This window comes from Aphis gossypii, chromosome 3 (genome assembly GCF_020184175.1).
Source record: "Aphis gossypii isolate Hap1 chromosome 3, ASM2018417v2, whole genome shotgun sequence".
NCBI classification, from domain to species: Eukaryota; Metazoa; Arthropoda; class Insecta; order Hemiptera; family Aphididae; genus Aphis; species Aphis gossypii.
In genome coordinates, this window is record NC_065532.1 from 50364741 (window position 1) to 50374888 (window position 10148).

At 25.9% G+C, this 10148-nt stretch overlaps 1 protein-coding gene across 5 annotated transcripts; it reads right to left on the minus strand.

Moving 5' to 3' along the window:
- Window positions 1–1266: 1266 nt before the first annotated feature.
- LOC114130387 (protein wings apart-like) lies at window positions 1267–9486 on the minus strand. 5 transcript variants are annotated; one of them, XM_027995362.2, is made up of 15 exons: window positions 9323–9486; window positions 9127–9257; window positions 8841–9005; window positions 7938–8163; window positions 6604–7856; window positions 4773–4900; window positions 4589–4709; window positions 4060–4524; window positions 3749–3971; window positions 3546–3658; window positions 3358–3457; window positions 3111–3293; window positions 2026–2114; window positions 1869–1970; window positions 1267–1784 (listed from the first exon to the last, which is right to left on the minus strand). In XM_027995362.2, the coding sequence occupies exons 3-15, from the start codon at window positions 8856–8858 to the stop codon at window positions 1680–1682; spliced, it is 3126 nt and encodes a 1041-aa protein (XP_027851163.2). In that variant the 5' UTR covers window positions 8859–9005; window positions 9127–9257; window positions 9323–9486; the 3' UTR covers window positions 1267–1679. The 5 variants fall into 5 exon arrangements, with proteins under 5 accessions (XP_027851163.2, XP_027851166.2, XP_027851167.2 ...); XM_027995365.2 differs by lacking the exon at window positions 8841–9005; XM_027995366.2 differs by having other exon boundaries at window positions 7953–8163; window positions 9127–9484.
- Window positions 9487–10148: the final 662 nt, after the last annotated feature.

Here is a 10148-nt window from a genome sequence, read left to right on the forward strand (position 1 = left end):
AAAAAATTATTAAGAACACCTCTGACTATCTGAATTAATCAAAAACGTGAAGAAATTATGAAACTTTCTTCTTGAATATATTGTGGTACATTGTATGATTTATTAAAATATTTATAATGATAATAATAATAAATACATGACAAGTTTTTTTTTCAATTGTATTTGATCATTATTTTATCACCTCAAATATATACCTACATGAAAAATTATTTTATGTTTATCTTCTTGAAATGTTTATAAAATATACATTTTTTCTTTACTGTTTAGTGCATTTATACCTTAAATCAAAAAAAAAAAACAATAGGCAATATTGGATTTTAACTATCGCTTAACAGTTAACACTCGCTAGACGATATGTGGAGTGTACTGATGCATCTAAATCCACACCAAGTGTTGGCCTTTACACTCCTACACTCCTACACAAACACCGCCCTGAAACCTGTATATTCTCAGCTAATACCCAAGTCATCTATGAAACAATCATATTAATCAAGACAATCACCTCAAACCACATTCTAATTTTAAGTGACTCACTCAGGGCTCTACTAGCTCTTTAAAATCCCTAACCTTCAAACGAAATTACGCGAAATATACAAAAAATATTAAAATCAACCAAAAAAAAAAACATTGAATTTATGTGGGTACCATCACATGAAGGTATAACTGGCAATGAAATGGCTAACAAGACACCTTCTTCCACATCTTCCACCCATTTGTGATCAATGTCACATAGGCCTTTCAGTTCAAGTTCATCACATCATCCAAGTTTGCACAAAGTACCGGAACATAAGAAACAACCTCACTATACGACCGAATATGGAAGAAGCTAAAATAATACCAATAAAATTATTACATTTCTAACCAAAATTAATTTCATAAACAAACCTTTCATAAACATTGCATAAATATTTTTCCTTAGTCTAAGTCACATTATAATTTGTTATTTGTTTTCTTCAAATTTATAATTTATATTATCTAAATTGCGTTAAGTTAATAACCTATAGTGTTGAAGCCTTATTTCTAATAAAAAAAAATATATCATAATATTTATAAAGTGTTGATTATTCCAAATGTAAACACTTGGGATACTTAATCTTTAATCAATGACAAAAACAAAATGTTAAAAACACAAATTTTAAAACTATCAATAGTCTTAATATATTGATTTGTAACAAATTAGAAAAGACTATTTATTTAGTAATTATCAATTTTTATAATATTAAACATAGAATTATTAAATAATAATTACAATAAAATAAACAATAGGATCATGAAAATACAATATGTATTGTTTAATAATATGAATTTAATAATAAGTTTAAAAAGGCATTATTACATTCTATGATATTATGCTAAACTCTTGAACCGAACATAAAAATTAATTAAGAACACAACTTAAAAAATGTACTTAGGTTTAACAGACGGATTAAATTTGTTTTCATTGAGACAATTTAAAATTAAAAACATAAAAATGTCACGACATAAAAGAAGTCGTAAAGAATAGGAAAAGATAGTATTACTCCGTTATTGTTTTAACAAAGACATAATACTTTACAGTCAAATAAATTACAAAATCAATACATTTATATGCAAATAAAAAGATAAGTATCATAAGTAAAAATATTGAAACATCAAATTATGCTATTCTTGGTCCTATAGAGCATAACCAACAAACATGGTTATGCCGAAGTGCCAGGTAGACCAGAAGCTTCAGCTTGTAGTTTTTCACATTTTGTCAAATGTTTTATAATCATTTCAACAGATTTTATTCCTCTGGTGCCAGGCTAAATTATAATAATATAATATATCAATAAGATGTATTGAATTTTAAGTATATTTAAATATGAATTTGGTGGATTTAAACTTACAGCAGCAGTAAGTTTCATGAAATTTAAATATTTATCCAAAACTGCCAACATTGCAGTAAATCGACCATCTGGTAACTGCTTACCAACAAATTCTAGATATTCCTATAAATAAATTCATAGTTATTTTATTGTAATTCTTAAAAGTTTAATTAATTACCTTGTCATCCATTGTAATATAACCAAGTAAAATCGCAATATATGATGCTATCATTGTGTGTTGCATATTTTGACCTGCCTTTTCAACGACTATAAAGAAGAAAAAATTATTTAAAAATTATAATTCTCTGTATCATGATATTAATTATTTATAGTTGTTAATTAATAATCTAACCTAACAGAACCTTATAATATAAAAGTATTAATGTGCACTGTATAAATTATTAGTTTCACTAGTACAAGTCACTCAATTTTAACAAGTATTATTGTACTTGTAAAGTTTTGATAGAATATACTTTGAAATTAAAAAATATAATTAAACTTTTTTACTATGCATAAATTTACTAAAAATATAATATACAAACATAAAATAAATTATTCAAAATATCAATGCCACAAATGAATCTAATAACTAATATTTAAACATAAATAACACTATCAATAATATTCTGTGAAAAATTATAGGAACATGATAGCAATTTTAAGTAGGTATATTTAAGACTGATATTTTGATTATATAAGTATTCTAGAAATCCACTGAAATTTTTAAGATATACACATTGAAACTACACAAGAATCATTTAAAAAATACAATGAAATTCATTTAGGCACCTTAGGGCTGGTGGTATTTTCAGTATACCGGATTTTTAAAACGGTAAAACGGTAATTACCATTGTTACCATATAAAAATACCATATAGGTACCCAAATTTATTATTTATTATTATTTTTACTTTTTATATAATCATAGTAATATACTATATAATACACTGAGGTATGGTATTTTCAGTAACTACCGTAGATATCGGTAGTAACCAAATACCTGTATCATAATTTGAAAAACCACCACCCCTTTAGTACTAACAATCATTATTTCAACAAGTATTAACTTAATTAAAAAAGTTATTTTTCCTTTTATTTAATGGAATAAAATTTAAGATCTATACAATCTTTTATTAGACATTATTTAAATTTCAAAACAAATATTTAATATATAACAGTTTTTTGTTATTTTTTGCCAAATAATTCATTAAATATATTAAATTATATATTACTAACTTGTAAAAGTAATTTAAACTATACTTACGTAATGCAATTGTTTCCTCAATATATTGTGTATGTGCTTTTAATGGAGCGTCTTTAGCTGGTTTTTCTGTTTGTTTGTTCTCACCATCCAATATTTCATCAGTCTTTTTTTCCTCAGTCTTTGCCAATTGTTCTTGTTGGAAGAACATTTTCACTAGTGCTTCGATTGCAAATGATTTCATTGCTATTAATACAATTTTAACATGTTAAAATGATTACAATATTTAATTTTTAATAATTTAACATACAGTCGTGAACAACATCACTAGTTTCAGGAGCTTTAGCTTCTGCTATAAGTTTCCTATTTTCCACATTGATCTCAACTAAATTAATCAGAAATGTTAAGGTCTAGAGAAAAAAATCATTAAAAAAAATTATAAAATAATTTAGTTATTAAATTACAATAAGATTATTATATACTATGTGTCATAGTTACCAAAAACATTATGTCAAACTTTTCATCGTGAGGAACATATTCTGGAACTTTGAGAAAAATATGTAAAGCTGTATCAATAACTCCATCTTTTTGTCCAATTTTTGAGCCATGAGCTAATTAGAAGTTTGTATGGTATTAATATATAAAAATGTATTTGAAACTTACAAAGATATATATTTTACATTATTTGTATAAACACTTACTTATTTGATTAGAGTCGTGTGACAAATTTATAAGCACTTTTAAATTGGCTGTAAGACACTCTCTTAATACTGCACCTATTGAGTCTTTGTCATTTTCATCATAACTTGGATATAACGGTATCTCATAATCACACACTTTAAACATTCTAATTAATGTGTTAATCAAAATTCCATTTTCAAAATCTAATAAATACACATTATTTTCTTCATTTTGAATTGTTACCTAAATAATAAAATATAATAGATAATAACCAGTTTATAGAATAAAACTTGCTTATATAATATAATGATACAATTAACTTATGCCTTACATTTTCAAGTATCCTCAAACAACGATCCACTTTTTTAATACGATCAATTAATGTCGGGGACCACACATTAGTCATTGAGTCAACATGATTACAACATTGTACAACTGTACGTATTATGTGATCAAGACCTCCGAGTTGTCGCATTTCTTCTTTAAACCACTCACCAGCTCGAGCACTAGTAAGACTTAATAGCGTCTCCATAGCCAACTGTCCTACAGTGATATTATCTGTATTTAAATATTTAGCAGCTCCTTGAGATTTAATTTCTGAACATAACTGTATAACTCGTTCACGTGTTTTTTGTAATTGATGATCAGTTAGACCACAATCATCAAGGGCTTGATCATGACTTGTATCATTTTCCAATAAGTTTAACATAAGTTCAAGACAATCACGGTCTAAATCCATATTCAGACGATCTTGACTTAACACAAACATAACTGTAGCTGTACACATTCCCAAACTCTAAAAAATAACAATCCATATAGTTACTTAAAATATTATTAAACTAAATAAATAATATTAATACTTGATCTTTTGTAGCATCTTGTAATGCGCGAAATATTTTAGCAACTGTTCCATGTGCTTTAACATGCATTCTAAAAGCTGGAGTCATACATTTAGTGGCCAATGTTATTGCAGATAGACATCTAGAATTATAAATAACATCATTAAATGTGAAAAATTAATAACTAATATAAGTATTAGTATACCTAGTTCCAATAGGGTTATTCGGTTGTAAAGCATCTAAAATATACTCAACATCATCATTAAACTCTTGAAATTCTCCAGACTCTTGAATCTGATGAGCTTTTTTAACATTTCTCACCACAGTATAAAACTAGAAAAACATAGTATAATTTAAAACTTTGAAATAAACATAAATACATTTTATATTTTAAATAGTACAATAAAATTAATTTAATTAAATATACTACATTTATACACAATATTCAACATACAATAACTGTAAATTCATAACACTAATATGTACTAATAATGTCATTTAAGATATTTAAGCTTGGTTTATTAACCAACAGAATTAATCAGTTTGTATTTAAATGTATACCTGCATTAGTAATTTATTTGTCAATTGTAGTAACTATGTTATTTTATACAATTTAAATTATATTAAGTATTTAGTCCTCACCTAAGATTTTATGTTTAAATGATATTATGTAAATAATTTAATGAACATTGTTAGAAATATATTTTTTTTTTTACAATATTTCACACATATGTGAATACAATATTAATATGTATAGTATAATATGTTTAACCTTAGTATAACAGTATAACCACCTAGTAGTTAAGGTATTATTTTTTGGGGTTAAGCAAATGATTCTCATGTTCAATCATTGAAAAATATATTGATGAGTATAATTTATTTTTATATTTCCTAGGTTTGAATAACAAATATGTTTAACCCCAATTACTTTATTACTATTAGACATATTATGTTATAAGAACCTATATTACTATCTTTTTATAAATGAATAAATAATATTATTAATCTTTCCCACAAACATATCAACATAAAAAGATCTATTTCAATTTAATTAAGTAGAATACTTCAAATGAACATAAATAATTTCAAAAATTTACCTAAATGCGCTAAGACTGTATCTATATAAATCATACTCTAAACAATTAAATTTATAATTAATCAAAATATAATATACCTACGATATAAATTATAATGTATAGTTTTAAATTCTTTAAAATTATTACAGAATCCAAGTTCTCTATTATAAGATATGCTTATAGAGGGATTGCAAACAATTTTATAGCTATAATTTAATTTTAACTGTGTATTTTATGCACTAACTAAATTTATTATTTTAAATATATCTATAGAATTTAGTAAATACTCAAATTTTGATAGCATAAAATTGTAGTTAAAGATACATCAATATTTATGTATTTATTACAATTTATAATTTAAAATATGCTTAGAACACATACAAATCAATAAACAAAATAAAATAATAAAACACTTGCGGTAATTTAATCATTAAACTCATAATTTTAACTACTTTTTAAAATTTTTAGAATAACTTTTTTTATTTATTTTAATATTATAATTATACCAAAGCATACATTTTTTTGCTGTGAATATTGATAAATAATATTTACTAATTATTTTTAGCAACTAAAACATTTCAAATAGCATAAAGTTTTTAGATAAATACACAAAAATATTTTTAATGACTTCAATGTATTCAATATAGTTAATTCACATAATTTGAAATTAAAATTAAAATTTATACTTTTATGAATTATGAGACATTTTTAATTTGTTAAATAATTCTGAGAGCAATTTTAGCATATTAAAATTGCATGTGTAAATGTAACTTATAAGTTATAACAATTTGATATTTGTATTTTGAAATGTTTTAAAAAATATTAAATAAGAAAGAATATGAAATTAAAAGTTAATGTTGTCACACAAAAATGTAAAAAAAAAGTATTTTTTGTAATGTTAAGTTGTTGGAATAATAAATATGTTATTTTAAAAATATCATCATTAATAATAAAACTTACTCCTTTTTCTGCCTTGTCACATTTAACACTTGTAACTGAATCAAAATCATCATCAAATACATCAGTTGATTTTGTAATTCTCACTAAAGGCTTTTGTTCAAAACTATTAGTAGGACTTGTGCTTGGAATTGATTCTTCTTTTTTTTCTTCATCAATTTTTTTTTCTTTATCAACCCATGAATGTTTATAAAGAAACATACCTTTCTTATTTCTTTCATTTCTAGATTTAAAAATACTTTTCTTTGCTGGTATAAATGTTTCTGGTGGGTCTACTACCATTTTATCAGTAATGTCATCATCGTCTACCTTGATTGGTTCAGTTTCTATAAAAACTCCTCGATGTTTCGAAGAAGGAATTTCTGATTGGATCTTAACGTCTTCTTTTTTTTTCTCTATTTTCTTATTAGGAAGTTCTGTATCAGGGTTGAAGTGTACCTCAAGCTGTTTCAGTAAATCATCAGTAGCATCGGGTTTCTCTTCCTCATTATCTACTGCAATATCCATTTTAGGGCTAGACACAGAATCGTCACTGCCTTCTAATACAGCCAACAACTTATTGCGGTCATTTTCTAATTGTTCTATTTTAGATTTATCAAGATCCATATTAGTTGTTTTCTTTTCATTTATTTCATACTTCAATTCATCATCATTCTGGTTAATAACAGTATGCTTAGATATATTAATCTTTAAAGTGGGAACTGTAAATTTAGCCCTATCTTGACGTCTTTTCTTAGGAATATCAATAATTGGAGGAGATTCTTCAGTTTCTGGCTCAGTGTATGTAGTTTGTGGGTTTCGCCTCCGAAGACTTCTTGTAGTTATGGTAGGAGTAATTTGGTCATTACTTTCTGGTACTTCAATAGCTTGTAAAGGTTTTTGAATAGTATTAGGCTCATTCACTAATTGTGATTTACCCTTAAATATTCGAAGAACAATAGGAGGTTTACTTGGGTCTTTTGTGGGTGTCAATGATGTAAATGACAATTCTTTTGATTCTGGAATTCGGTCTTCTTTTTCAGGAGAAGATTCTGGGGTTTTCTGAATAACTGTTCTAGTTTTCTTAGTCACTTCTGATCCACCATATTTTCTGTCAGATCTATTAGAATCAGCATTACGGCTTTTAAAAAACTTCTTAGGTCTTGTTGCATTCACAGTAGGTTCTGGAATAGCAATTTTAGGTGCAGGACTAGCTTCTTGGTGTTGCCTTTTCTTTCCTACACTAAATCGAGATCCTGATGTTTCTTCAGTTTTTCCTAAAAATAAATAGATATTATTTTATTTTAAATGCTTATTATTGATATTTAGGTATAAGCATAATAAATTTTTAGTATTACCTGTATTTGTATTACCTGTGACAAAGTTAGTACTTCTAATTGAAGTAAAGGAAGTAACACCCCATTTGCCAACAGTACCTGAAGATTTGGCCGCCGTGGGCCTATTAGTGTTTTCACACAGTAACTTATCAAAATTTATGGCTGTTTGAACAACACTGTTTGGATTATTGGAATACTTTGCACGGCCATAAGACTTCATGTAAGATCTTGGACCTTTTGTAGCGCTCTAATACAAAAATTAATATTAAAACTACACATAAATAAAGTTAAAAATATACCTATTTAGGTAAGCAAGTATATTGTAGAAATGATAAAGATAATAGAAACATTAGGAACAGATAAATTTCTAACCTGATCTAACATTAAAAATGTTTTATATTGATTTAGTTTAAGACCAGAATTTATAGAAAACCTGCAATACATTTCATATGTGCATATAATAATATATATACATATATATACATACATAATTAGTTAGTTATGATGACATTTTTATTTACTGAAGTTAATTGAAAACTGGAATAAGAATTTTAATAAGTCTACGTTACTAAGTAGTAAAATTATAAACATAAATGTACGTAAATATAATATAATGTACTTAAAATAGGTTTATCTTTAAAATATTCTAATGTATTATTCTGATAAAAATTACGTCCTGGTGTTAATATAGTATGAATCATCAGACTATTAAAATATAATTCCAATAAATACATAACATATTTAGTCACCAGGTAAACTTAACTAATTACAAATACATAATAAGCATATATACATATATATATATATATATATAAATTATTGACATTATTTAACTAGGTATACTTTGTACATAAGTGCAATCTTTAAGTATAGATAATATAAAATTCAAGCATTACAAAAAAAAAAAAAAAAATTGAAAAATACCGTCTCTATCGGTCCCATTGAGAAGATGTAAAATTGTTATGATAATTTGTGTAAAAACCCAATAGCACCCATCACTATAGATGACCAATTTCGATTAATTTTCAAATTAAATTTGTTTGATAATGAAAATGTTCTGGAACAGTACAAAACCAGGCACTTGACCGCCTGACAGTTAATTTATAAGGGACATACTTTAATAGCATTGAAATATTATTGTAATTTAAAGGTATTTGAGAATATAGTTTATATATTATAATATTTTGTTATGCAATAATTATCGTTATACCTGCATATTAAGAGTCGTAGGCGTAATCAACTACTGGATACATCTGACTAACTCCAACCGCTTTTTTATTTCAACGCACGGGGACCAACGACATCATATATGGAATGGGCATCAGTCGCATTTTACAAGGCCTGGAGAATTTTAACCATACAACGAATATTAATTTCGAAACTTCAAAAAGATAAGTGTACCGTACAGGTATGAACTCAACGGAGTGGGTGATCTCGTAAGCATTTAATAATAATAAAAAAAAAAATGTATATTGTAAACAAAACACACTCATACGCACGTACACATTCACAGTATTTACACACTAACGCACGCAAACAGATACACAAACGGCACACAGGGCACAGGCGATGGACAGTATGAGAATAAAAAAAAAAAATTACAAATTACAACAAGGCGCACGCGCAATGGCTTAAGAGTCGATAGTAGTATCGATTAATTTCATGTTCCATGGATGTTTACAATCTTTCCATGATTTTTTTTTTTTTCATAAGAGCTGCATTTAAAAAACCAAATTAATTATTCCAACTTTTAAGTTCTTCAAGTCTTGGACCGTGATAATTTAGGATGATGACTTTATCACATTAAGATATACTTGTAATCTATATATTTTGCATTTTATTATTTTTTAATTGTTAGGCTATCTTAGTCCGTAAACGGCGTAAACTAATTGCTGTATAAAAAATACCTTGATAAAAACCATGAATTCAGATTGTTTATATGAATATTTTAATTATTTAATAGTTTAAAAGAAAAATACTAAATATATGTATTACCTAGTACCTACCGTTATCATAGAATAAATGAAACCGAGATGGGCAAACTATTTGCGGCGGGTGCCGGGTAAAAAATAAACTTATATAATATGGTTACGATTTAAATATTATTTATAGTGGATAAACCACCCCAAAATAATTGTTCAAGGTAAATAATTTAATTTAATGTACCCATCTCTCTATCTTCAAAAAAAAAATGTCTTTATTATAATTACTAATTACAATTAGGTATAACAA

Coding starts and splice junctions, on each gene's coding strand:
- LOC114130387 (XM_027995362.2), bottom strand. Junction 4,525..4,588: donor AAGATGCTACAAAAGATCAA/GTATTAATATTA, acceptor GTTATTTTTTAG/AGTTTGGGAATGTGTACAGC. Junction 3,972..4,059: donor GTTTGAGGATACTTGAAAAT/GTAAGGCATAAG, acceptor TTTATTATTTAG/GTAACAATTCAAAATGAAGA.